Consider the following 25,812-nt stretch of genomic DNA (forward strand, 5'->3'; position numbering starts at 1 on the left):
TGACTATATGCTCTGGACACCCCCTCTAGGATGACTATATGCCCTGGACACCCCCTCTAGGATGACTATATGCCCTGGACACCCCCTCTAGGATGAATATATGCTCTGGACACCCCCTCTAGGATGACTATATGCCCTGGACACCCCCTCTAGGATGACTATATGCTCTGGACACCCTCTTTAGGATGACTATATGCCCTGGACACCCCCTCTAGGATGAATATATGCTCTGGACACCCCCTCTATGATGACTATATGCTCTAGACACTACGTCTATGATGACTATATGGTCTGGACACCCCCTCTAGGATGACTATATGCCCTGGACACCTGCTCTATGTTGCCCATGTGCCCCGTCAGACCATATGAATAGGAGATGTCTTCATAAGCATTTCCCTTAGATGAGTGGACATGTTGGCAGGGTCCGCGTCCGCTCTCGTCGTTCTGTTATAAATCAGACTTTATTTAGCCCTTTGTTCTATCTGTTCCTGGGAAAGCTGGGTGGTGGTCGCTACTGCTATCTCCTGAAGAGCAGAGCTGCTGACTGTGTACTATAACTGGAGCAACATGGTCAAGACAGGTTGGAATGTTTCCACTGGCTGACAGCAAGCAGAGCTCTTGGGGAATTGTTTCTTTTCCATGCTGTTGTTGCCATAGCAACCAGATTTTCACTGGCTGACAGCAAGCAGAGCTCTTGAGCAATTGCTTCTGTTCCTTACTGCTTAATGTCGATGCCATAGCAACCAGTACATATCAACTGGCTGACAGCAAGCAGAGCTCTCGAGGAATTGTTTATATCCCTTACTGCTTAATGTCGTTGCCCTAGTAACCAGTAGCTATCCACTGGCTGACAGCAAGCAGAGCTCTCGAGGAATTGTTTCTATCCCTTACTGCCTAATGTCGTTGCCCTAGTAACCAGTAGCTATCCACTGGCTGACAGCAAGCAGAGCTCTCGAGGAATCGTTTCTATCCCTTACTGCTTAATGTCGTTGCCCTAGTAACCAGTAGCTATCCACTGGCTGACAGCAAGCAGAGCTCTCGAGGAATGGTTTCTGCCCCCCCTGTTGTTGCCATAGCAACTAGCTGAGCATACGACAGGACACACCCTTTAAGTCGTTCATTCCTATATCTCCCTTTTATACACCCCCCTCTGGTGGCACTATCAAAACATTGACCCCCCCCCCCCCCCCCCCCCCCCTCCATGGGTGTCACCCTAGCACCCCCAGAGATGGGCACCCAGCCTGCACCGGGGTGAGGAGATCAGCTGCTGCTGCTGGCGGCTCCTCCTCCCCGGCAGGACTGAGTTTGCGCTGCTGCCTGTCAGCAGGGAGGGAGCAGACGGAGGCCGCCGGAGACAGGTACGGGGCGGAGGAGGGGGCACCGGCGGGCACCGCCAGGGTCACATGACCACACCATGGCACCACCACCCCGAGGGGGGCTCCAAGCTGACGGCGGCCACCGGGTCACGTGATTGTGTTGTTCTCCCGGTGAAGTCAGGAAATCAGAGGGAGCAGTGGTCATGTGACTCCTTTCATCCCAGCCCAGTCATGTGTGCATGCTGGGGCTTGTAGTACCACACGGAGCCTGTCCCGCCAGGGCAGCACCCACAGGGTGTCACCCAGCTTTTCTGGGGTCCTGAAGGGCACAATGCCCCAGTCCCTGGGTGCCAAGTTGAGAGTGGCGACCATGTTGGTTGTCACCATCTTATCCTGGTACTCGCCAGGGTCAGGGCTGCGGTTGGATTTGGCAGCACCTGGCACTAAGTCATGTCCATATACTGAACCACCATGGCGGCACTTTCCATCGGTAGCCGCCACAAAACAAACCCATATCTGTTGCGCTGTCCGTGAGCGATGGAGTAGCCCCCTCCACCCAAAACCGGCGCTGAGGACACTGCACCCTCCGACACATCAGTCAGTCCCCCCCCCCCCCTTTGCTGTATATTTGCATAAAGGAAGCTTATAACAGGGTTGTCAGACTTCACTGGGTTGTCAGAAGGTGGTGGACCCCTGGTAAGTGAGCTACAGGGCGAGGAAGTCCTCTGGGAACGATGGGGGTTGTCAGAGTGTATATGGTGGTCCGAACTACTGAGAGCTGTCTCATCATTAATGGATGAGACTTTGCAGACCATGTAGTCACTATAGATCGATGACCTACTCGGCACTGCTACATCTGTGGAGTGGCCTTCTCGTACGGTCAGCAGTGAGGGTTCCCAAAGGGTCACAGCCGTCAGGGGCCACATGGCACTCCTGGCAGTTGTCATTGCAAAATCAGCCAGAAGGGGGCGGCCTCTCTGTGGCAGGAAGTGGCACAACGCGCTTCGCTGGCTCTATGGGCACTGTACGTACGGTAGCGCTCACAGGCGGTTTTGGTTCCTCTTTTCTCTGCCATGAATAGATTTACGCTAAGGTTTTGCTTCACTGACCACAGACATAGCAGAGCCGGCGTCAGGAGATCCCATGAACCTGGACCACCGCTGTTCCTCTCTGGCAGTCCCGTAGAGAATGAATGGGGGCATGCTCGGCCTGCCGCTCCATCAGGACGGGAACATGGGATCTCTGCTCTAGGGGTCAGTGGGGACCCCCGCATTCTGAAAGTCCTCAGACCCTTTCCTTTTTTCCCTGTTTTGTTATGTTGTGGTCTTGTGTTAAAATAAAAATAAAAAAATCTGTTTTTCGCTATCGTTCTGCCCTAAATACCACATAATGAGAAAGTGAGAACAGAAAGTTCTAAATCTTCGCTAATATTTTGAAAAGGAGAAACGGAAATCTTGCATTGACATCTGAAGTCTTCAGACCCTTTACTCAGGACTTAGTTGAAGCCCCTTTGGCAGTCATTACAGCTTCCGGTCTTCTTGGGGATGAGGCCACAAGGTTTGCACACCTGAATCTTGGGTTTTCTGAAGTTCTTCTCTGGAGATCCTCTCATGCTCTGTCAGGTTGGGTGGCGACCGTCGGTGGACAGACATGTCTCTCCAGAGAAGGTTTAAGTCAAGGCTCTGGCTGGGCCACTCAAGAACATTCACAGGGTTGTCCCTAAGCCGCTCCTGTGTTGTCTTGGCTGTGTGCTTAGGATTATTGTCTTGTTGGAAGGTGAACCTTCAGCCCAACCTAAGGTATTCTGGATCAGGTTTTCATTAAGAATATTTCTGTACTTTGCTCCATTCAGCTTTCCCTCAACCCTGACCAGTCTCCTGTCCCAGCCCCTGAAAAACACCCCCACAGCATGATGCTGCCACCACCATGCTTCACTATAAGGATGGTATGGGGCAGTGCCTGGTTTCCTCCAAGCATGACACTTAGAATTAAGGCCAAAACGTTGAATCTTGGTCCCGGAACTGAAAAGTCACTTGTTGTACCATAGGGTACCTCAAGATTGTCCACAATATGTCCCCACTTCTACTCCAGGACTCCACAGACAGGGCCTACTTCTTCTTATAGCATAAAACTTCCACATCAAGTTTTTGTTTCAGCGTCCGGATAAAGATCTTCTCAGAAATTAGGGTAGTTTCTGGTGGAGCTTGGCCAGATGTGTGTCTGGAGCTCCGCTCATCAGTGGTATTAAACCAGCCTACCAGATGTGTGAACCTACCTTTTAAAGGAGTGGGGATATACAAGGTTGAGCGGGGGTTTGTTGTCACATAAATTGAATTTATATATGACACAGTTACCATGGCACTTGAGGGGTTAAGTGGGGATCTGGACCTTAATTGTTTTATATAGGTTTGAGCTTTGTTCAAACTATGCAGTTTTGTTGAGATTTTTGATTGTGCTGGTGAGTGTGTGGACCCACTGTGCCAACTAACCGGTTTGTCTTTGGGCTAAACCCTAAGTGCGTTATTCTGGCACTGCCTTGGTATTCACCCTTTAACCCCGGTGTAGGGATCTGGACTTCGCTGCAGGGGAGCAACCAGACCGCTACCTCCTGGGATAGTCCAAGTATAACTGGCAGTTGACCTACTGGGGTCTTGGACTGGGGAAAGCACCAGGAGCTCTGAATAACTGCAGGTGTGGTCTGAACAGTCACTTAGACTTGAATGCTGGTTGTGAGGTCCAGGAAGCAAACTTGAAGTGTAGATATATGTAGACACAGGATAGACTGGCAGGCTGAAACTGAAAGTGCCAGATAACACATGCAGGGCTGGTCAGGAGTGGAGACACGCTGGATAAACACACAGGATATAAGGCAGGAAAATCACAGAAGCTGGAAAAACCAGACTTGAGTACACCTTTGCTGGTCACCAAGGAACCTAGAAGTTCAGGCACCATCTCCCTGGAGAGGGTGCCTTAAATACCCAGGGGCTCTTAGCCATTGACACGGGAAGGAATTAGCAAGTGTGTGCCCTAAGGAGACAGAGGTTAGGTCATCAATATAGGAAACTGGCCAACCCCTTTAAGGAGTGTCCTTGATGAAGCTATAAAGGTGAGACCAGGTATGAGGTGAGCTCCAGGGTTGTTTCACTGATATGTAATGGAACACAATCATATCTTGTTTTATGGTAGAAAGCTGGGCGTGTTATTCTAATACGGATTCTGTCCAGTAGTCCTCTCTGTCCTCTTCCCTGTCCTGGCTGGCTTCCTGCTTCCATGGAGTGGTGTGACTAATGGAATCTGAATTCTGAGAAGATCTTTGTATGGAGGCAGCAAAAAATAAGTTATATGCTATAGGAAGAAGGGAGCCCTGTCTGTGGAGTCCTAATAGAGGAGGAGGAGGAGAAGTGGGGACATATTGTGGACAAAAAGACAAGTGCCTTCTCCACTCATTACCGTACTTAGTTTGGTGGGACGGCCAACTCTAGGAAGATTCCTCGTTGTTCCAAACATCTTCCATTTAAGAATTATGGAAGACACAGCTTTTGGGAACTTTTAGTGCAGCAGAAATGTTTTTTTCCCTTTCTTCAGATCCATGGCACCACACAATCCGGTCTCTGAGCTCTACAGGCAGTTCTTTCCTCCTCATGGCTTGGTTTTTGCTATGATATGCATTGTCAGCTGTGAGATCTTATATAGACAAGGTTGTATCTTTCCAAATTATGTCCAATCTGAAACTGAATTTACCACAAGTGGACTCCAATCAAGGTGTAGAAACATCTCAAAGATGATCAGGAGAAATGGAACTGTGCAACCGCAATGTGATTGTGTCAGTGTATCATCAGGGGTCTCTGTTCTATGGGGGCCATATAAGAATCTCCATTAGGCACCGGATCAGCTAATGACCAGTATCTTTGTGGTGAAGGTGATGATCGCCCAGTGGTCATAGATTAGGATTTGTGTCCATCAATTGATCCTTACGTGTGGTGTAGATATTACAGAGAGGGGGGTATATATTTTTGCACCTGCACATTAGCAGATTTTAGCGACACTTTTATCTCGCGCTGTTTGCCGAGCATTGTTACAACCACAAATGATCTTTGGACTTGGGAACTTCTGTACTTTATATATATATTTTTTGTCTTCAAGGTGTTAGAGCATCGACCTGAACACTTTGGATGAGAACAGAATTGCCAATCAACCACAGCCATGGCCTATAATACCACCCGCGACCCAGCGCAGCTGGCACAGACTATCTCCGCCAACATCCTGAGGATAACACAAGCCTGTATGTCATTCCTGTCCTACTTTTATGTTGCATAAATGAACACCTACTGCTGCATGTTACAGGGCAGTGCCTTCTCTGACATCACTTCCTGCTCTTCAGCCATTGGCTGAAGCTTCTCTGACATCACTTCCTGCTCTTCAGCCATTGGCTGAAGCTTCTCTGACATCACTTCCTGCTCTTCAGCCATTGGCTGAAGCTTCTCTGAAATCACTTCCGGCTCTGCAGCTATTGGGTGAAGCCCCACCTTGTAGACTTCCTGTTCTGCCACCCTTGCATGCAGGAGAAAGTAGCAAAAAAAAAAAGCAGTTTTTGATACTACCAGTATTATATGCAGAGTACATGTGGGGGGCAGGTAGAGCAGGAGAAGGTTGCATTATTTTGTTAAAACATGCAGTAATTTTGTTATTACCTGTTTTCCGGGTGTTTAATATGGTATAATAAGATCATCACTATCTGATCTGCAGGGGTCTGACTCCTGGCACCCCCACTGATCAGCTGTGTGAAGAGACGGAGTGCCGTGGCCTCTTCCTAGGCCAGTGATTTCACATTCATCGGTTATGTGGCCTGGGTGCAGCTTACTCCAATTCAATGGGTCTGAGCTGCAATACCAAGCTCAGCCATTATTCAATGTATGGCGCTGAGAGCCGGGTGTCTGACGTCCACACATCAGATATTGGTGACCTATCCTGAGAATATTTTATCAATGTTAACCTCTATTGAAATGAGTTGAAAGGGGTTCTCTGGGATTAATGTAACATGGCGGCCAGCAACCTGTCCTAGAATGTGAGGAGGACTTGTTGCTCCACTTGCAGAGCTGCCCAAGAGGGAGAGGGCATGGGGCCTCACTGGAGACTGAGCTCTGGCACATTGGTGAGTGTTCCTGTTAGGCTGCTCAGCCATGATGACCTATTGTAGGCAGGATCACATCATGTGTAGTGAGGCTCTCCTAGGCAGATCTGCAAGTAGTGGTAACCAGTCCTCCTCACATTCTAGGACAGGTTGCTGGTAGCCATGTTCCTGGAGAACCACTTTAAAATGGCTTTCCTCAAATTACGATATTTAAGCAATTTCCCGCAGCCTGCCTCCTGAAACGGAAGATTCATTCATACCTGCTCCACGCTGCTCAGATCTTCTGCATTGCCTCCCTTATCTCTCCATCTCCTGGTCCGTTTTCTTCCGGCAGGGCAGGGGCACATGCACCACTCCAGCCACTCAATGGCTGGAGCCATGATTTGGTCAGAAGTAGCATGTCACCATTGAAGCCAGTCATTGGCTGGAGCGGTGTATGTGACCATAACCATCTGTATGAAAACAGTGCGGGGACCAAAAGATGGAGGCATCGTGGTGGACTGGAAAGGTTGGGAGCAGGTAAGCATGCTGTGGGCACTTGTCTATAAGTCATTATAACCGGAAAACGCCTTTAATAAAAATCTAGCCTTCAAATGTTTTATCTAAGATCCCTCCTTCTCTTGCTTTACTCACTGCAGCGCCTCCTACTGTATGTAAGAACATCATGCACGTTGCATTTTAACCTTACTATGGTAGGTGTAGTCTTCTCTAACAATCTAGTCCTCCGAAAGACTATATATGAACAGCCTGGTGGGGAGAACTTTGTTATCTGCTGAATACTGACTGGAGATGCGCCATAAGGTCTCCATGGGGAGCACACGCTCCTCACACGGAGGGCGGTACATGGGCAGAGTCAGTACACGAACTGGGAACGGAGGTCCACACCCACTAAGTGTTGATTGGCTGCTGTGAGGACCAAGCCCCCTGTGAGGAGGAGCCTGGCATTGAAAAGGAATGGCAGAGCGTCAGCAACTCGTCACTGCCATTTCCATCCCGACACCCAAAATGCGTTGAAATATTAGCTCAACAGTCAGGAAAGGTCCTGTGCCATTTGGGGTACTATTTTCATGGCGGGTGCTCCGACTATAGGGTTTAATATTTGGGGACCCTATGTATTTACACTGTATGCATCATATTAAGCGCTAACAGTAATGATGATTTTTTTTTTTAGGTTATTTTTCTTCTGTTTGACCAGTATCTAATAAAAGTTATGTTTTATACTCGGGTGTGTTGGACTCCCACCGACTAAGAAGAAAGGTCATTAATACTAAACACCTGGAGAACCCCTTTAAAGGGGTTTATCATGGAAAAGCTCATTTAGGGTCACGAAACACACTTTGTGCCCAGCTTTGCTTTAATGATATACTTTTTGTACCTGTGACGTTCTTACTGCAAGATCCAAACTCCGATCCACCACTGCTCCACATGGCGCGTCCACCAGTGTTACGTCCATCGGCGAGCTCTTCTCCCAAGGAGAGGTTCTGATTTGCGCAGGTTAGCGAGCAGTGATGTCACCCAGCCCCCAGTCCCGGAGCATGCACAGGCTAGTGGACTGTTTCCGTGGATGCACTCCGTGGAGTTTCTCGCTAGATTGGAAGAGAGAATGGCTCAGTGATGGACTTGACGTTGGCGGGAGCAGTGGACGGGGGTCACATGATCAAAGTTTGGACCTTGCAGTAAGAAAGTTAAAGCTGTGTGCAAAGTGGTTTTCATGATCCTACATATTTCCTGGACAACCCCTTTAAGAATAGGCCAGGCATTCCCGCAGATCAGCTGATTGAAGTGGCTGCTCTAGTGTCACGGCACCATACGTTTGGTAGTGGAGGCGAGTGGTATTGCAGCTCAGTCCCTTCACTAGAATGGGACAAACGGCGGGACCAATAGAAATAGTGAAGAGGCCAGTTCCGCAGTGGGTGTGCTGAGAGTTGGACCTCTACTAGTGTAATAATAAGGCCTCTTTCACACGGGAGAGTTTTCCGCGCGGGTGCAATGCGTGACGTGAACGGACCAAATCCGTGACGCCCGGACAGGAAGAACTTTTATAGATTTTTTTTTTGTGTGTCATATTTCTAACCATAATATTTTTTTTTCTTTGCCGCGCAGCTGCCGAGATACAGAGGATAGTGAATCAGCTGGGGACCGTACAAGACACAGCCGAGCTACAGAACCAGCTGTGAGTACTGATATCGGGTCACACAGAACCCCTCGCTGCTGTGGACAGATGTAAAATGGGGAAACGGGAACTCTACGAGAAGGCCTTGGCGTGCTGGTGATGTCATCAGTCGGTCGTCTCTTTGACACAGCAGTGACTGGGTCTGAGTCATACTGTATAATATACTCTATATGAGAGAGGGGAGAATGCTCTGCAGCAGGGAAAAGTAATGTGCTGCAGCAGTGGGATGTGCTTCCACAGGGATCAGAGAGAACATCCATGTAGTAAACTGTACAACCTCTTAAAGGAGTACTAAATACGGGGAAAAAAAAACTTTCCAACCCTTTTTCCTTTCATCTCATCCTTTCTCTTGGGTCCTGTTTTGTCTTATGTTACAACTAAAGGGGTATTCCGATCTGGGACATTAATGGCATAGAAATAGGATATGCCCCAAATGTCTGATAGGTGCATGACTTGCTCCTGTCTCAATAATGGGGCTCTGCAGTGAACGGGCTATGCTCTGGAGATAGGAGCGGGTCCAGTACTTATCGGACATTTATGGCATATCCTATTTCCGTGCCATAAATGTCCCAGATCGGAATACCCCGCAATGTTCCCTGTCTGTCATAGGAGATCAGCAGTGTCCTCCTGTCACGTTTCGGTATGGGAGAGAAACCCACACCGAACGTAGGGGGGGGGGGGGGGGGGGGAGGCCTGGAAACTAGGGAAAAGAGCAGGTCACCTCCTAGAGAAACCCTAATCAAAGTCCTGACTGACTGCAAGTATGAACTGACCTCAGAGGTAGGTGAGTTCATACACAGGAACCTGAAGTCCCAAATCACCCTGTAGGAGCCTGGTACTAATGTCAGGACAAGAGACAACCTGCTCCTCCAAACGGTAGGACGAACAGGAGTCTCCCTCAGGCCTAAACACAAATGACAGGGAAAAGAGCAACACAAGAAAACCCAAACAATAAACAAAAGGGAAAGAAGACACATAACTTCAAAAGGCAATGGAAGCACTGGAACTCCGCCGAGATCCAAACACCAGCAATCCAAAACCAGACTGAAGCTATAAACCGCACAGTATGGTGGGAGAAGCCACAATAAATAGGGAAGGATAAATGACCACATAAGCAACACCTGAGGCAAGGGTTGTGGCCATGACCAGAAACAGATCAAACCACGTGTTGCCAGTCTCACTGATCTCCTGGCACCTGTCACAGGAACGTCCGTGACCCCTCCCTCCTCCTCACTGTCCGGTGACAAGCTGTAAGACTGGAGCAGGAGCCTCCCCCATAGGACAGAAAGATTAAGCCCCATCCCTTGGCTAGACCCCGTCTCTTCAGTTATTCTCTAGCCGAACATGGAGAAGGTCAGGAGATGAACCCCTTGGTTCTACAAAATTTGCTGTGTCAGGATCTGCAAAAAAAAGTGTTGGCAAAATTTGGCGCACCTTTCGCCGGTGTAAACTCAAAGCAGAACTGTTTTCTAAAAGTCGTCTCATGATACACTTGCCCCAATGTCTACTGTGCTTATCTATCTGACCCTGGAGTGTCCACGTAAACCTGCTGTGAACTCAGGTACTTTCCTGCTCCTTTGTAATGGTAAGTGTGAAGGAGCTGATGCCAAAACCAGAGAGTGAACGCTGGTCCGATCCCACAGAATGGCTGCTGTAGCACCGATTTACTGAAGGAGCGACTGCTGGCGATGATAGAAAGATGTCAGGGCATCACCGCTTGATGTGTATGGGGTTGAGTAGTCTCAGATGGGTCAGAGTGCCAATGTCTACTGCCCAAAGGGTCTACAGTGTGCACGTGAACATCAGAACATGGAGCAGTGGAAGAAGGCGGTCTGATCTGGAGATTCACGGTTTGCATCCTGTGGCTACCGAGTGCATTTACGTCATAGATGGCACCAGGATGTGGAGGCAGGAAATGTTCTGCTAGGAAATCTTGGTTCCTGGCATTCATGTGAAAGCTACTTAGACATGTACCAGCAACGTAACCATTATACTGACTTGCACACCCCGTTCTGGGCAGCGGTGTCCCCTAATGGCAATGGCCTCTTTCAGCAGGATATTGCAACCTGCCACACAGAGAAAAAATGTTTGAGGAACATGACAAAGAGATCATGGTGGTGACTTGGCCTCCAAATTCTCCAGATCTCAATCTGATTGTCATCTGTGGAACGTGCTGGAAAAACAAATCGGATCCACGGGGGCTACATCTCACAACTTACAGGACTTAAAGGATCTGCTTCCAACATCTAGATGCCAGATACCATAGGATACTTACTTTCTTGAGTCCATTCCTCAATTGGTCACAGCTGTTTTGGGGGCAGAAAAGGGGCTTACACAATATTCCTCAATAATCGCTTTGAAGGGGTTGTCTCATGCCATCAATGTCAGATAGGTGTGAGTCCCACCTCTGGGACCCTCTCCTGTCACCGGTTCCATAGTGGAGAATAGAGCAGCGGTCGCGCTTGCACTGAGCTTTCCGTTCATCGCTATGGGAGTTCCGAAAATAGTGAGCGCTGGTTCGGCTTCAACTCCCATGGAGTTGAATGGAAAGCAGCATGGAACCATGGAACATAATCTAATGGAGACATGTTACACGGAGTGGTGGAAGGTGGTGGCGGCTAGAAAAAAAAATGAAACCAGTTTTACTATGGAGGCAGTACATCTCAGCTGCTTCTATAGAGGTGGGACCTCATGCCCAATGTCAGAAGGTTCACAAGCAGCTTGCCTTTTCTGTGTATTAATATTGATGATGATTATTCTTCACGGTTTGTGATGTTATCTATAGACCTTACGAATGTTATGACTTTTCTCCGTTTTTTTGTGTTTTCCAGGCAGCAGAAGATACAATACGTGAACAAGCTTGCCAAAGACACGGACAAATGTCTTAAGGACTTCTCGTCGCTCCCTTCCGACAGCGATCAGGTACTTTATAGTCATCAGGGTGTTGTACGGTCGTGACCGCGATGTTTTCCATGTCTAAATTGCGTCACCTAATATTACATCTGATCAGCTCTCCATATTTAGGCCGCATTCACACGACCGTGGGACGTCCGTGCCCGTATCGTGGACTGCTAGCTGCAGAATCCGCAAAACACGGGCGCCGACCATGTGCACCCTGCATCGCGTTGCACCGCAAAATACAGCGAAAGTCTGGATATATTCTGTGTTTTGCGGCGTGGAGGCGCGGACCCAGAAGCACACAGAAGGGCTTTCCGGGTCCGCGAAAGATAGAACAAGTTCTTGCAGATCGCAGACCTATTTAAGTCAGTGTGCACGCACCGTGATGTGTGGTGCACATGGCCCGGTGCCTGAGTTTTGCCGATCCGCAGCTTGCAGTCAGCAACCACGGACATGGCCATCACACATTCGTGAGAATGGGTAGGCATCCGTTCCGCAATTTTGGGAGGCTAACAACCACAACCACAAAATGATAGTCCAGCCATTTTGATATTTTTTTTTTATGGTTCACCATATGGGATAGATATCTTTCATATTTTGCTAGTTTGGACATTTTCAGAACAATGTGCGTATTTCTTTTTTTTTTATTTTTTTACTTTTATGTGTAAAAATGAAGAAAGTGGGGTGATTTGAATGTTTAATATTTCTGTGTTTAATTTTTTTCAAAAGCTTTTTTTTTTTAACCTTATTTTAGACCCCTTTTTTAACATGCAATCATTATAATGCTTATACCCATAGACTGCAGTGGTTTGCTATTGCAGTCTATGGCAAAATCACTAATAAGCCCTGCCAGGGCTTAATAGGAAGTTTACTATGGCAGGGCAGGGAACGTACACAAGGCTTCTGGCTGCCATAGCAACCAAACGGCTCCCATGAACAGAGGTCGGGGGAGTCCCCTCCCATCCAAATGTGCACTCGCGTGGCGTCGTTGCACTTGACTATTCCATTTGAGGGGATCGGAGGCTCCGGTCACAGACTCTGCTGGCAGGTGTCTAATCTGTACAACAACAGGCACCCGCTGATTATTTATCATCTCCCTGCGCCAACCCCCTGACAAACTGTGTCGCAAGTGGCTTTTCAGCGCCGCTATTGCCACTTTCTGGAAAGGGGGTGTGCCAAGGGAGTGGTCGGTGCCAGCGGGTTTGCCACTTTTATCTTCATTTGCGCCTGTTTGTAGACACAGATGAAGACAGAAATCTACGGCAGCTCCGATCTGCCATAGATTTCACTCTGGCGCAAGGACTGCCGGTGGTGTGCACGTAATTTATGACGAGGTGCGGGAGATTTCAAAATCTTCCCCCTCCGTAGACATTGTCTAGGAAAGGGAGGTGGCTTAGCAAAAGAAGTGAGGTAAGGAGTTAAAAAAGGGTGCACCCCATTTATTGTACAGTGTGCCCCACCGTGGGTTCGTTTCAACGCTAAAAGTAACTTGTTTGGTCGGCGGAGATGAGTTCTAAGTGTGAGTTTGGTGAAGGAGTAAACTTCGCATACCACACTGCCCACACCTCATCCATCAGGGAGGAGGAAGCAGAGCCGTGTATTTACAGGGAGTTGGAGTTCGACCTCTGACCCCACAGGTTCAAGAAGATACCTTATGTTCCCTGCACATGATATGCCATTAGGGGAGATTCATCAGGGCTGGCAGTCTTGATCCCCTATGCGCTGGAAAGTGAGGTGGGCATTCCTCTAGGCAGATCTCGGCCCTCTGTGCTCCAGAAAGTCTGTCTGATCGGGGAAGCCATGTCTATAGCAGCCAAGCCCCACACCTTTTCTCAGAGCTTCGACCAGGGGCAAGTAGTGCAAAAAGTCACAAATGATAGCGCAGATATGGCATGGGCCATAATTTGTGAAATGAACATTTATTGCATGTCTATAGATGCAGGTCCTATCTGAGGGAACCTGCCCCTATCTGAAGAACAGTGCCTCGCAGAGAATGAAGAGCGTGCTATGGATCTCCAAGAACCAACGCTTCACTATATAGAATATCTTTCACTTAGAGGATTTCTGGTAACAGCAATGCAACTTTCCGGTTCTTATTCTTTTCCAGAGACAGAGAAAGCTACAGAAGGACAGGCTGCTGAACGAGTTCTCCTCCGCCCTGACCAACTTTCAGAAGATTCAACGCCTGGCTGCAGAAAAGGAGAAGGACTTTGTGGCCAGGGTCCGGGCTGGCTCCAGAGTATCGGTAGGTTTTTTGCCCCCGATAGTTCAAGTATCTGTAAGGTTACAGAATAGCAGTACAAGTAGTGGAAAGTATACAGGTCCTGGTGTAAGACAGGAGGGGACAAATCTTGTCTGGGAGTCTTCTCCAAAAATTAGGGCGTTGGGTGGATCCAGACTGATAACCTCCCAGCAAACGCATGCAACCAGGAGTGTGCAAGCCTGGCCTTACATACCACTCTGTTCTTAAGAAGAACAAATTCGTTATCCACACTGATTGGTGGGGTCCGACCACTGAGACCCCCACCGATCACCAGAGTCCCTGGAATGAATGGAACGGTGGTGACGCATGAGTACTACTGTTCCATTGAAGAGAAGCCAAGTAAAGTGCTCACCTACCTATAGAAAGGGATCGCCGCTCCGCACACTCCATCACCTCATGCTTGTGATTGGTGGAGGTCCCATCGGTCACATCTCCATTAATTAGTCGTAGTTATGGGATACGTTCTTACAGTGGGACAACCTCTTTGATGGTAGTCACAGCAATGTCCACTATGCCCCTAGTACTCCTGTTTTCTCGCCCCCTCTTCCCGAGTAGCCACATGAGCTGCCCCTAGTGTTCACAGCAGGTATTCTCAGCAATCAGCCTAGACAAAACATTACATTTTTTATCTCCAGACATGGGGTGCAGAATCTATATCATGGTCGAGGAGCCCCCTGAGATTTCCATACACGAAGAGATCATTGGTGAATTCGTACCTTCACGAACTGATGTGGTCATGGAATTGCATCCATTTGTGTATAATTTAGAGAAGATCAAGTAGAAAGTTCCACTCTAGGTATCCAGGGGTATATCCTGTTTGGATAGGTCGACCCACCGGCGATTAGCATCTATGGCCAGGGTTAATCTTGAGGACCACCGCTCCATTTCTACTCTCTTGCGTTATACTATGCCCGCTCATTTGAATGGGAAACGCATGATCGTGAAGGAGAGTCCATTCTCTCCCCTTTAAGACGTATAGAAATGGAGGGGGTTCACCGGTACTGTGACTCAAGAGTGACACCTAGGGGTGGAAGTATTACTACACCTTGACTGCTCTGACATGTAATGAGATGCCTATATATATTGAGCGTCCATGCTTCTCTAGGTTAGTCCAGCGCTAACTTTTTAGGCACCAGTTGTGGTTTCCATCATCCAGACCCCGCACCTTGTACCGGTATGTCTTTTTTATACAGTATAATCTGTTATTCCTTCCGAAATGACCATTTTATTATTTTCTAGGGTGGAGCACCAGATGATGGGATTAGGGATGGCTCTTTGGTCAACTGGGAAAAGTAAGGGTTTCTAAATTTGGAATATTTTTATATTTGCACTATATTATGTGATGTTATGGATACAGCAGAGATGGTCACTGTGCCTTGTAGGGCTAGCTCCGCTGACACTTAGCAATTCATTAATTCATTCTGGAGAAAAAGTACTTTTCATCCATATGCAAATGAGCAGTTAAGTGCACCGAGGGCGGGCCCAAGCCTCTCCTACTTTCTCTGCCAGCCCCTCCCTCTCCGGGCTTGGTGAGATGACTATGCAGGAACCTGGCCCTGTCAATCAATAAGGAGGGGGAGGGGCTGGCAGAGGAAGCAGGAGGAGCAAGGGTGCACAGAGCGGCTTGGGCCCGTCCGAGGTGCACTTACCTGCTCATTTGCATATGGATTAAAAGTTATTTTATTTTAAAACAAAGCAACAAATCGCTATGTGATAGGTATTATTATCTTCAGCTGAGGCAGTGAATTCTCTCTCCCTTTAAGGCCTCCTGCACACGACAGTATGGCTTTTTTAGCATAAAAAAATACGTTTGACGTCCGCGTGCATTCCGTTTTTTGTGAAACTGAACATCTGGCCCCTGATAGAACAGTACTATCCTTGTCCGTTATGCGGACAATAATTGGACATGTTCTATCTTTGAATGGAAATACGGAAATGGAAGGCATACGGAGTACCTTCCGTTTTTTTTTTTGCGGATCAATTAAAATGAATGGTTCCGTATACGGAACGCAAAAAAACGGAACGTAAACGGGGGGGGGGGAACGTTCGTGTGCAGGAGGCCTAAGAAGGGTTGTCTGATCGTCAGGTTTCGGACCACTGAGGCCGATGGCGATCACGAGAACAGGGGCTCTATGTTTTCTCATATGAATGGCGTGCTGGTCACATGTGTGTTCTGCCACCTATCCAAACCTATGGGACTTCTGGAAGTAGCCGGGTGCTTGTGCTCACCTATCTCCGGCAGTCCCATCCAGAATGAATGGAGCAGCAGGGAGCGTGTGTGACCACCGCTCCGCTGAAATGGGGAGGGCCCCTGTTGTCGCGATTGGCAGACATTTATCTCCTATCGGGCACAACCGGCTGCAGAAAAGAAGAACCACAATTGAATGGGGGTGTGAAGTTTAAAAGTTATCTCCTGTCCACAGGATAAGGGATAACGATCTGATTGGTGGGGTCTGACCACCAATCCTGAGAAGGGGTGTCGTTTCCCCTTTTGAAGGGAACAGCAGGTCAAGCATGAGTCCTGGCGCTCCAGCCATTCTCTATTGTACTCACTGGTCTCCAGCCGTCCCATAGAGAACGAATGGTGAGGCTCATCCTGCTGCTCCATTCACACAAGGGAATGGCACCCCTGTTGTAGGCACCTGTGAGGGTCCCACTGGTTGGACCTCCGCCAGTCAGGTACTTCTCTCCTATCCTGTGGATGGGGGATAACTTTTAAGTTTGACTCATGTCTTTTAAGCATTTCTATTGTGCCTTGTGGATTTCTTGACTGCAGACAACTTCTTATGGCACCTCTGTTATGGGGGCACTGTCGCAGGCTGCCCCTGTTATGGAGGCACTGTTGCAGGCTGCCCCTATTATGGGGGCACTGTTGCAGGCTAACAGTATTATGGGGGCACTGTTTTAGGCTGCCCCCTTTTATGGAGGCACTGTTGCAGGCTGGCCGTATTATGGGGGCACTGTCGCAGGCTGCCCCTTTTATGGGGGCACTGTCGCAGGCTGCCCCTTTTATGGGGGCACTGTCGCAGGCCGCCCCTTTTATGGGGGCACTGTCGCAGGCTGCCCCTGTTATGGGGGGCACTGTCGCAGGCTGCCCCTGTTTTGGGGGGCACTGTTGCAGGCTGCCCCTGTTTTGGGGGGCACTGTCGCAGGCTGCCCCTGTTATGGGGGCACTTTGTAAATGGTTTCTTCAGTTGCAGATGTCGCTGTTCTGCACATGAAGAGGGTTAATAATAATGGTGGAGGGGCACGTGATCTCTACACATCTGATGACCTTTTTTGTATTTCAGCGAGAGTCAGCCGCAGGCAGTGATGCAGGAGGAGCTGATCACAGAGGAGGATCTGCGGCTCATAGAAGAACGGGAGACCGCCATCAACCAGCTGGAGGTTTGTCCTATACTGGAACCTACTGAGCGCTGTGCTCAAAATGTCAGCCCCTGTCCTTGTGCCCTACTAGAACACAGGGATTTAACACCGGGAATATAAGCCCTGCCCCTGGGAACCCCCCCACCCCCCCCCATCTGAGTTAACCCCGCCCATTTTTGAGCCTAGCCCAAATTTCTGGGAACGGTCTCTGAAAATCAGGGACAGTCCTGGCAACTATGAGATTGGTGGGTGTTGCAGAAGTCAGACCCCCCCGCTGTTCAGATACTTATCCCCTGCCTCTTGTTTCGGCAGGGACGCAGGACCCCTGACCTTGTAATTGGTGGGGATCCCACGGTCAGACCACCGCTTATCAAATACTTAGCAACTATCTTGTTTGCATTGTGGAAAATCTCCCCCTTAGTGTTCTTTGCATATACCGCGTACTAATATATCAATCAACTCCTAATTTACAGGAGGACATCAGAGGCATCAATGAAATCTTTAAAGACTTGGGTATGATGGTCCATGAGCAAGGAGAAATGATTGGTAAGTAGTTAAGCAGGTGGGGCCACATGACTAGCGCATGTTATGTCTCTTAGGCTACATTCAGATGACCGTATATGTTTTGCGGTCCGAAAAAATTGCGGATCCGCAAAACACGGATACCGGACGTGTGTGTGTGTGTTCCACATTTTGTGGATTTAACCTGGAAATTAATGTTGTGAACAGAAAAATAAAAAGAGTTATGGCTCTGGGAAAATCAAAAATGGAAAAATCCCAGGTTCTTCAAGTTAAATACTTTATTTTTTTTGTGCATTTTTAGTGTTTTATTTATTGTGAAATATTATTTATTCTATTTCTAGTCTTAGGTTTTGACCTGTTATTAGTGATCTGTCAATAAAATAATGGGTGTTATGTCCTTATCACACAGACAGCATAGAGGCCAACGTAGAAAGCTCCGAGGTGCACGTTCATCAAGCCAACCAGCAGCTGGCCCGAGCAGCGGAGTACCAGGTAAGAAGGTTAAAGGGGTTGTGCAGGCAGTATATATTGAAGACCTATCTTCAAGATAAGGCATCAATATCAGATCGGTGGGGGTCCGACACCCACTCCACCCACCGATCAGCTGTTTGAAGAGGAGGTGGTTCTCCATGCGACTGCTGCTTTCTCTTCATTACACTGCACTTCATCTCGGAAGTGCAGTGTAATACAAGTACTCGCTCTATTCAGGTGAATGGAGCGGGTACTTTTAATTACACTACGCCATCGCTCAGACTGGAGACGAGACGTAGTGTCACAGCTGATCGGCAGGGGCGTCAAGTGTCTGACACCTGCCGATCAGGTATCGATGACTTATCCTGAATATTAATGGCTGCACAACCCCTTTAATATTTTTCTGACTTATACTCAGTCAACCATGTTATGGGGCCCATTCTATGGACTAGATCCCATTATTCAGTTACGTCACTGGGACAGAGCTCCTTAGTTAACGGCATCTCACGTGTTGTCTACTAGGGATCGACCGATATTGATTTTTTAGAGCCGATACCAATAACCTGTGAACTTTCAGGCCGATAGCCGATAATTTATTCCGATATTTAATATATTAGTTGGCATACACTGAGGTGGTGGAAATTAGCATTTGGCACTAGTATATTATAAATGTAAATTATTAATTAATAAAGCCCTTAGTTGGTAGTCAATTTATAATATACTAGTGCCAAATGCCAATTTCGACACCACCCCCCTCCTTCTCACTGACTTTATTAACCACTATCAGACCTTAGATCAGCCCTTTATTAACCCCTATCAGACCTTAGATCAGCCCTTTATTAACCCCTATCAGACCTCAGATCAGCCCTTTATTAACCCCTATCAGACCTCAGATCAGCCCTTTATTAACCCCTATCAGACCTCAGATCAGCCCTTTATTAGCCCCTATCAGACCTCAGATCAGCCCTTTATTAACCCCTATCAGACCTCAGATCAGCCTTTTATTAACCCCTATCAGACCTCAGATCAGCCCTTTAATAACCCCTATCAGACCTCAGATCAGCCCTTTTATTAACCCCTATCAGACCTCAGATCAGCCCTTTATTAACCCCTATCAGACCTCAGATCAGCCCTTTATTAGCCCCTATCAGACCTCAGATCAGCCCTTTATTAACCCCTATCAGACCTCAGATCAGCCCTTTATTAACCCCTATCAGACCTCAGATCAGCCCTTTTATTAACCCCTATCAGACCTCAGATCAGCCCTTTTATTAACCCCTATCAGACCTCAGATCAGCCCTTTATTAACCCCTATCAGACCTCAGATCAGCCCTTTATTAACCCCTATCGGACCTCAGATGAATAAAATAAAAAACTCCTCACCTCTCCTGCACCGCAGCTCCTCTTCATCTCCCGGTCCGGTGTCTCGCTCCCCTGTGTTCTCCGGCCCGCGCGGCACTGTCACCTGACAGCATGCAGCGTCAGGTCATATTGCGCGCACTACGTCCTGACGCTGTACGGGGTCAGGACAGTGCAGCGCGGGCCCCATCAAAGAAGACCAGGGAGGGTGAGTATCGGAAGCGCTTACTACGCTTCTTCCCCGCTCCTGGCACCCAATGCATACTAGTGCACCTAGGGGTGGGCGATATGCAATATAAATTTGTGCCACGATATGGATTTTGTGCATATAGCCTATATTGCCGGACCGCGATATGATTGCGCTCTCGGCGCGCACCATGTTCTCCTGAGCCGGCACAGTGGAGAAGGAGGGAGTCCCTCCCTCCCCACTGTGCGCGGCTGCCGCTGACCACCAATGAGAACAAAGTAGGAGGAGGAGGGGAGGGACTGTGGCCACTGCGCCACCAATGAATGTGTCGGCCATATCCCGGCCCCTATGACTGCACGCTGCGATCCGCCGCAATTAACCCCTCAGTTGAGGGGTTAATCGCGCGGATCACAGCGTCCTGTTAGAGGTCGGGTGCCGGGAATGTCCTTCAGTCTCTGCATTGGTGGCAGTGGGCAGTTCCGATCGGAGTCCCAGCAGTGTAATGCTGGGGCTCCGATCGGTTACCATGGCAGCCAGGAGTCACGCTACTGAAGTCCTGGCTGCCATGGTATGTTAGTGAGCAGCATTATACTCACATGCGGCGTGGCCGCCAGGCTGTCTGTGCGGCGCATTGCTAATGCTTATAGCATGAGAAGAAGGAGTGACCGGCGGCCACGGCGCACGTGAGTATAATGCTGCTCACTACCATACCATCGCAGCCAGGACTTCAGTAGCGTGACTCCTGGCTGCCATGGTAACCGATCGGAGTCCCAGCATTACACTGCTGGGACTCCGATCGGAACTGCCCACTGCCACCAATGATGGGGGGGGGGGGGGGGGGGGACCCTGAGTTACCAGAGGGGGCTGATAAGAGGGAGAGGCTGGGGGCCGGATCAGAGTGGCTGGGGGCCATGGTCAGCTCCCTGCTGTTGTGTGCACAAAGCACAGGGCAGCAGGGAGAGTGTAAAGTCCTATTCACCCTAATAGAGCTCTATTAGGGTGAATATGACAGGGGTTCTAGCCCTTAAGGAGGCTAATATTAAATAAAAAGTAAAAAAAAGTAAGTTTAAATACCCCCCCTCCCTTCAAATATAGAAAACAATATATCGCACATGCTTAAAATTATATTGCAATATAGATTTTAGGCCATATCGCCCACCCCTAAGTGCACCCTTCCATAATGGAAGCGCTCACTAGTATTCGCTTTATACGCATTATCGGCAAGGTTAGATGCCGATACCGATACCGTACAAAATCCTGAATATCGGCCGATAATATCGGTACTTCCCTATTGTCTACAAAGCACCTGACTAAATTCATAGCAATCAGCAATTTAAAGTTGAGACTGGTCAGTTCATATTTTTGGCAAATATAACTCATCCAAAAGGATGAAAACTGCCTGCCTTTGATGCGCCATTTACAAGTGTGCTGATGAGGTGCAAAAAGACAGACCTCTCTGCAGAGGATATCATGGGGTTAGCTGAAACTCATCACTTTGTGAGCGAGGCATTGACTTACAAAGTACCCATCAGAACTGGGAACAAGTCATCCAGCGCTCATTGAAACGGCCTCAAAACTGTTAGAGGGACGAACGATCGTTACTAAGATGGTTTGTGCCCCATACACATGCTCCCATGCTGGGAGTTGGAGTTGCAGTTTCACCACACCCGGAGCGCCGAAAGTTGCTGACCTCTGCTCTAAACTATAAAAATCTGAGCCGCTCACCTTACGCCGGGCGCTGACGCATGGAGTGTAACCCTCTGCTGGGCGGCCAAAATTTTCAACTTTCTTTACCCCACCATAGTGGCGTTAAAAGTAAGTAAACGCCCCTCAGTATTTCTTTGAAGGGGTTGTGTCACCTCATACATCCGGGGCATATTTGTAGGATATTTCCCCAATGTCTGGGACCAGCTTCCCCTTCATTCCAGTAGAACTTCCGAAAATAGCCTCGGCTATTTTCGACACTCCCATAGAAGTGGATGGAGGACAGCTGCTCATGCACGGTCCACTCTCCTTATCTTTGTGGGCTCCGGTTTAGAGATAGGTGTGGGTCCCAGGCCGGACAACCCCTTTAAGCTTAGTCACCTGGCAGGAACATCGCTTCCCATCTTCTCACCTCCCTTTCTTTTCCGTTCTCTTCTAGCGCAAGTCCCGGAAGAAGATGTGCATTATCATCTTTGTGGTCATAATACTAATTGTCATTCTGGCTCTGATTATCTGGGCGGCCACCCGAAATTAGGAAGAATAATATCCTCCAAGTACTTTTTTTGTCTTTCTATTCCAAACTGTTAATACTAATCACCGGAGAGATGGCTTCCACGATGAAGATGAAGAATACAATGCGTATGTGTAATCTCTATGTCACAGGGCATGGGGGATTTACTACAACTGACCCGAGAAGACACCGCCATGTTCTCCCGTGCACAGTATGCAGTGTAGGCTCCCAAGCACTTGCACTATCAATATTAGAAGAGAACTTAGATTATTCATTCGATTATAGTGTATACTGTGTGCCATTCTATTTAAAGGGATGTTCACCTTTTGGTCATTTGCACCCACACGGCTAAAGGTTTAACTACCTAAGCGCTTTTCCGTACAGCCGGCCTCAGTCTACATAGAGATTTGTAGGCAGAGCCCGTAGCAAAACTCAAAATGAGCACCAGTCACCACTTAGAACTCTCTCAAGTTTAGTACGCTCAGTACTTGCATAATACATTCATGTGGAGTAGCTCTGTTTTTGACAAATAATAGAATTATGGTTATATACAGTCACCACTAGGGGGAGCTAGCACTCAATGGCATCTGAATGCTGTAAGCTCCCTCTAGAAGCAGTTTACAGCTGGACCTATTCCCCTTGGCAGTTGTGTGCCCTTCCTCTATGGCAGGGATCAGCAACCTGTTGTGAAACTACAACTCCCAGCATGCTCTGTTCACTTCTATGGGAGTTCTGAGAGCATTCAAGCAGGGTCGCATGCTGAGAGTTGTCGTTTTTGGAGGTTGTTGACCCCCCTGCTCCAAGGGAAGTTATGAGCGGACATAGATTTAGTGTACAAGAAATGTTCAGCTTATTTGTGACCATGTGGGCTGAAGTGGATGAAGGGTGAACATCCCCTTTAAAGGGGTTTTTCCATTGAAATGTGAAAAAAAAATAAGCATTTGGGCCATAAAGGGTTAGAAACTAAGAAATGAACCGTACTCACCCTCACTGATGCTCCACCACTTCTGTTCCGACGCTGCTCTGGTTCATCACTACCTGGTTCCTGCTCAGTATGCTGAAGACTCAACCATTCACTGGCGGAAGCGGGGCATTGCTATGGTCTGTGATCGGCTGATCAGGCCTTTCCAGGCGTTTTCAGCTCGTCGAGCCAGTAACGGGAAGTGAAGAGCAGCGGGGATCAGACCGGTGTCAGAATAGTTTTATTTTTTATGTCTAACAATTTATTTCTGAAGAAAATCCCCTTTAAATAAACCTTCCGTTGAAATATGAGGTGTTAAATTATGCCAAAATGATGTTAAAAGTAATATCCTGTGTATTAAAAACTAATATAAATGTACACAAACCAAATATAGCTTCCATGATACTGTGCCAAATACGAGACACTCCCGCACTGGTTCCCACCCAGCTTTACTGGGCCAGATAATTATCCCCTGTTCCTGTCCTATTGGATAACTGAGGCAGATCGGCCATTGACTGGTCTTGGGTCTTTCATACAAAAAAGAGAGAATAAAAAAAAAGGGCAAAAATAGGGGATTTTCTCTGATATGTTCATGAATTTTGAGGGCATTTTCTTTTGATTTTGCTTGAGGTATAGTTATTTAATAGAGATTGTAATGTAAACTTAAACAATTCCATATAGAGCGTGATAAAATGTAGGGATCCATCCTGTTCCTTGAGATGCCAGAATATTGGTTTTCTGGACTGTTGGGTGTTCGTTTTGTTATAGGGTTTCTAACCCTAAAGTATTTTCCAACGCTTTCTACCATTGATCTGATGATCTTAAAGGGGTTCTCCAACTTAAGTGTATTTTTTTTACTTTACCCCCAGCTGCTTCTTGGCTTGGGCTACATGGGTCCCCGGGCTGTCTTCTCTAGACTTCAGGTCATCACAGGTAAACTTCCTGCATGGACGGGGTCACAGCCTCAGCGGTGACTTGTTCTCAAGCAGCTTATGTAGACATTACTACTGCAGCCAGTCATTGGTTGCAGCAGAGCATGTGACCCCGTCCATGCAGGAGTTTTACATGTGGGGACCAGAAGTCCAGAGAAGACCGCCTAGGACCCACAGAGTCGGTTGGGGAGCAGGTAAGTATGCTTACTTTGACAGGTCCCGTTGAGTGGGGGGTGTAATTAGAAAAAACACCTTGAACTTGGAAAAGTTCACTCCCTAAAAAATGCTGGACCATGGGCCACTCTCCTGGTAATCCAGCATCAGAACTTGATTTAGGTGACATGCTCTCCAGAAATCTAGTCCAGAAGATGTAGATTTTCTACACTAATGGCGTACGGTGTTAGCATGTCCATTCAGGCCCCAGTTTTGTCCACCCCATAGGTGATACCTGCCAACCACCTCGTGATTATACCACTGCTACATAGCGAGTGTTCGTGGTGGGTTCCGGGTGAATTGTGGGAGTGGTAGGAGTTACCCAAGTGTCTCCAAAAATGAGGCCATATCTGTATGCCAATCCTACATTGTGTGCTGGTGAACCTTCTGTGAATTATTTTGTCTTCTCCTGTACTAACCCTTGTCAAAAAGAAAACTCCCATCATTTTCGAGCCTGTCAGGCAGTGAGTTGTGCTGAAATTTTTTAAAATCTGTCCTAAAAAGACAGGTGCCAACAATACTGCTGGGCCGTAAGCCATGGGGGGTTGAACTAATCATTAAAGGTTGTGTCTGAGGGTATTTTGTCCTTTTTCTTTGCCGGATTCGACCGGGACCCCTGCCGCAGAAGTGCACTTAGGCCTCTTGCACTTTCCGTTTACATTGCGTTTTTTGCGTTCTGTATACGGAACCATTCATTCCAATGGTTCCGCAAAAGAAACTGAAGGCCTTCCGTTTCCGTATTTCCGTTTTTTTCCGTTCCGTTCAAAGATAGAACATGTCCTATTATTGTCCGCATAACGGACAAGGGTAGTACTGTTCTATCGGGGTCCAACTGCTTCGCTCACGTCATCCGTATTTTTTGCGGATCGCAAAATACTGAAAAAGCCATACGGTCCTGTGCAGGAGGCCTTAGTCTGAGGGAACCTACAGTCCTTTGATCAGTGAAAGCACTCCCTCATAAACAAATGATAGGTTCTCCTCAAATGCATTTTGGTAAGGAACCCTAATTTTCAACGCTTGGGGCCCAGATAACTCAGTCCGCCATTGTCTCTAACCATTACCAAGGCTTCAAATCTATAGCAAACCTAAACTTTTTGGTCTTTGCATACGTCAAAAATAGTTTCCAGTAAATGAAGTGATTCATTGCCAGGACGATAATTCGGCACGTGCTTCATGCATGTACATTGTACTGTGCTCACAATATATGTCTCTTCTGATTGCCAAATACATGTCACAACTTCAAGTAACAATCAATAAAATTTTTGAAACCTCTCCAAACACATTTTCCAGATATTGGGTTTCAGTTGATCCCATCATTCACTAGTCATCTGAAGGTGTGACTCTTGGGACGGTGCATGGTGACCTCAGCCTTGTGTGTGGCTTCTCAGCATTGGAAACACAATCCATGGAGTTTCAATGCTTCCATATTTTTGGACATACAAGGCAGTATTGTAAAGATAATGAACGTTTGTAGGCCAAGGGATGAATGGGCGTGAAAAGTGACAACTACTATAGTCCTCACCACACATTTCTCCTGAAATTCACCAGTCATCTGAAGGTGTGACTCTTGGGACGGTGCATGGTGACCTCAGCCTTGTGTGTGTGGCTGCTCAGCATTGGAAACACAATCCATGGAGTTTCAATGCTTCCATATTTTTGGACATACAAGGCAGTATTGTGAAGATAATGAACGTTTGTAGGACAAGGGATGAATCCATCCACAGTACCTGCCCTTGGCCATTTCTCGTAGAGGAACGGATCGGCTGCGCAAATGCATGACCACTTTTCCATTCAATGGGGAACAC

General features: G+C 47.8%; 1 protein-coding gene across 1 annotated transcript; it reads left to right on the forward strand.

Annotated features, from left to right (window-relative positions):
• The first annotated feature begins 1,254 nt into the window (after nt 1–1,254).
• STX7 (syntaxin 7) lies at nt 1,255–24,586 on the forward strand. Its single transcript, XM_040411187.1, has 10 exons — nt 1,255–1,358; nt 5,460–5,598; nt 8,551–8,620; nt 11,452–11,542; nt 13,626–13,763; nt 15,021–15,073; nt 17,072–17,168; nt 17,621–17,693; nt 18,079–18,161; nt 21,830–24,586. The coding sequence occupies exons 2-10, from the start codon at nt 5,520–5,522 to the stop codon at nt 21,923–21,925; spliced, it is 780 nt and encodes a 259-aa protein (XP_040267121.1). The 5' UTR covers nt 1,255–1,358; nt 5,460–5,519; the 3' UTR covers nt 21,926–24,586.
• Nucleotides 24,587–25,812: the final 1,226 nt, after the last annotated feature.

This window comes from Bufo bufo, chromosome 11 (genome assembly GCF_905171765.1).
Source record: "Bufo bufo chromosome 11, aBufBuf1.1, whole genome shotgun sequence".
NCBI classification, from domain to species: Eukaryota; Metazoa; Chordata; class Amphibia; order Anura; family Bufonidae; genus Bufo; species Bufo bufo.

Bases quoted from the DNA above. Each gene is read 5' to 3' on its own strand.
- STX7 (XM_040411187.1), top strand. From the start codon at position 5,520: ATGGCCTATAATACCACCCGCGACCCAGCGCAGCTGGCACAGACTATC. The intron at 13,764-15,020 runs GTAGGTTTTTTG...ATTATTTTCTAG, and splicing joins GGGCTGGCTCCAGAGTATCG to GGTGGAGCACCAGATGATGG. The intron at 17,169-17,620 runs GTTTGTCCTATA...CCTAATTTACAG, and splicing joins CCGCCATCAACCAGCTGGAG to GAGGACATCAGAGGCATCAA.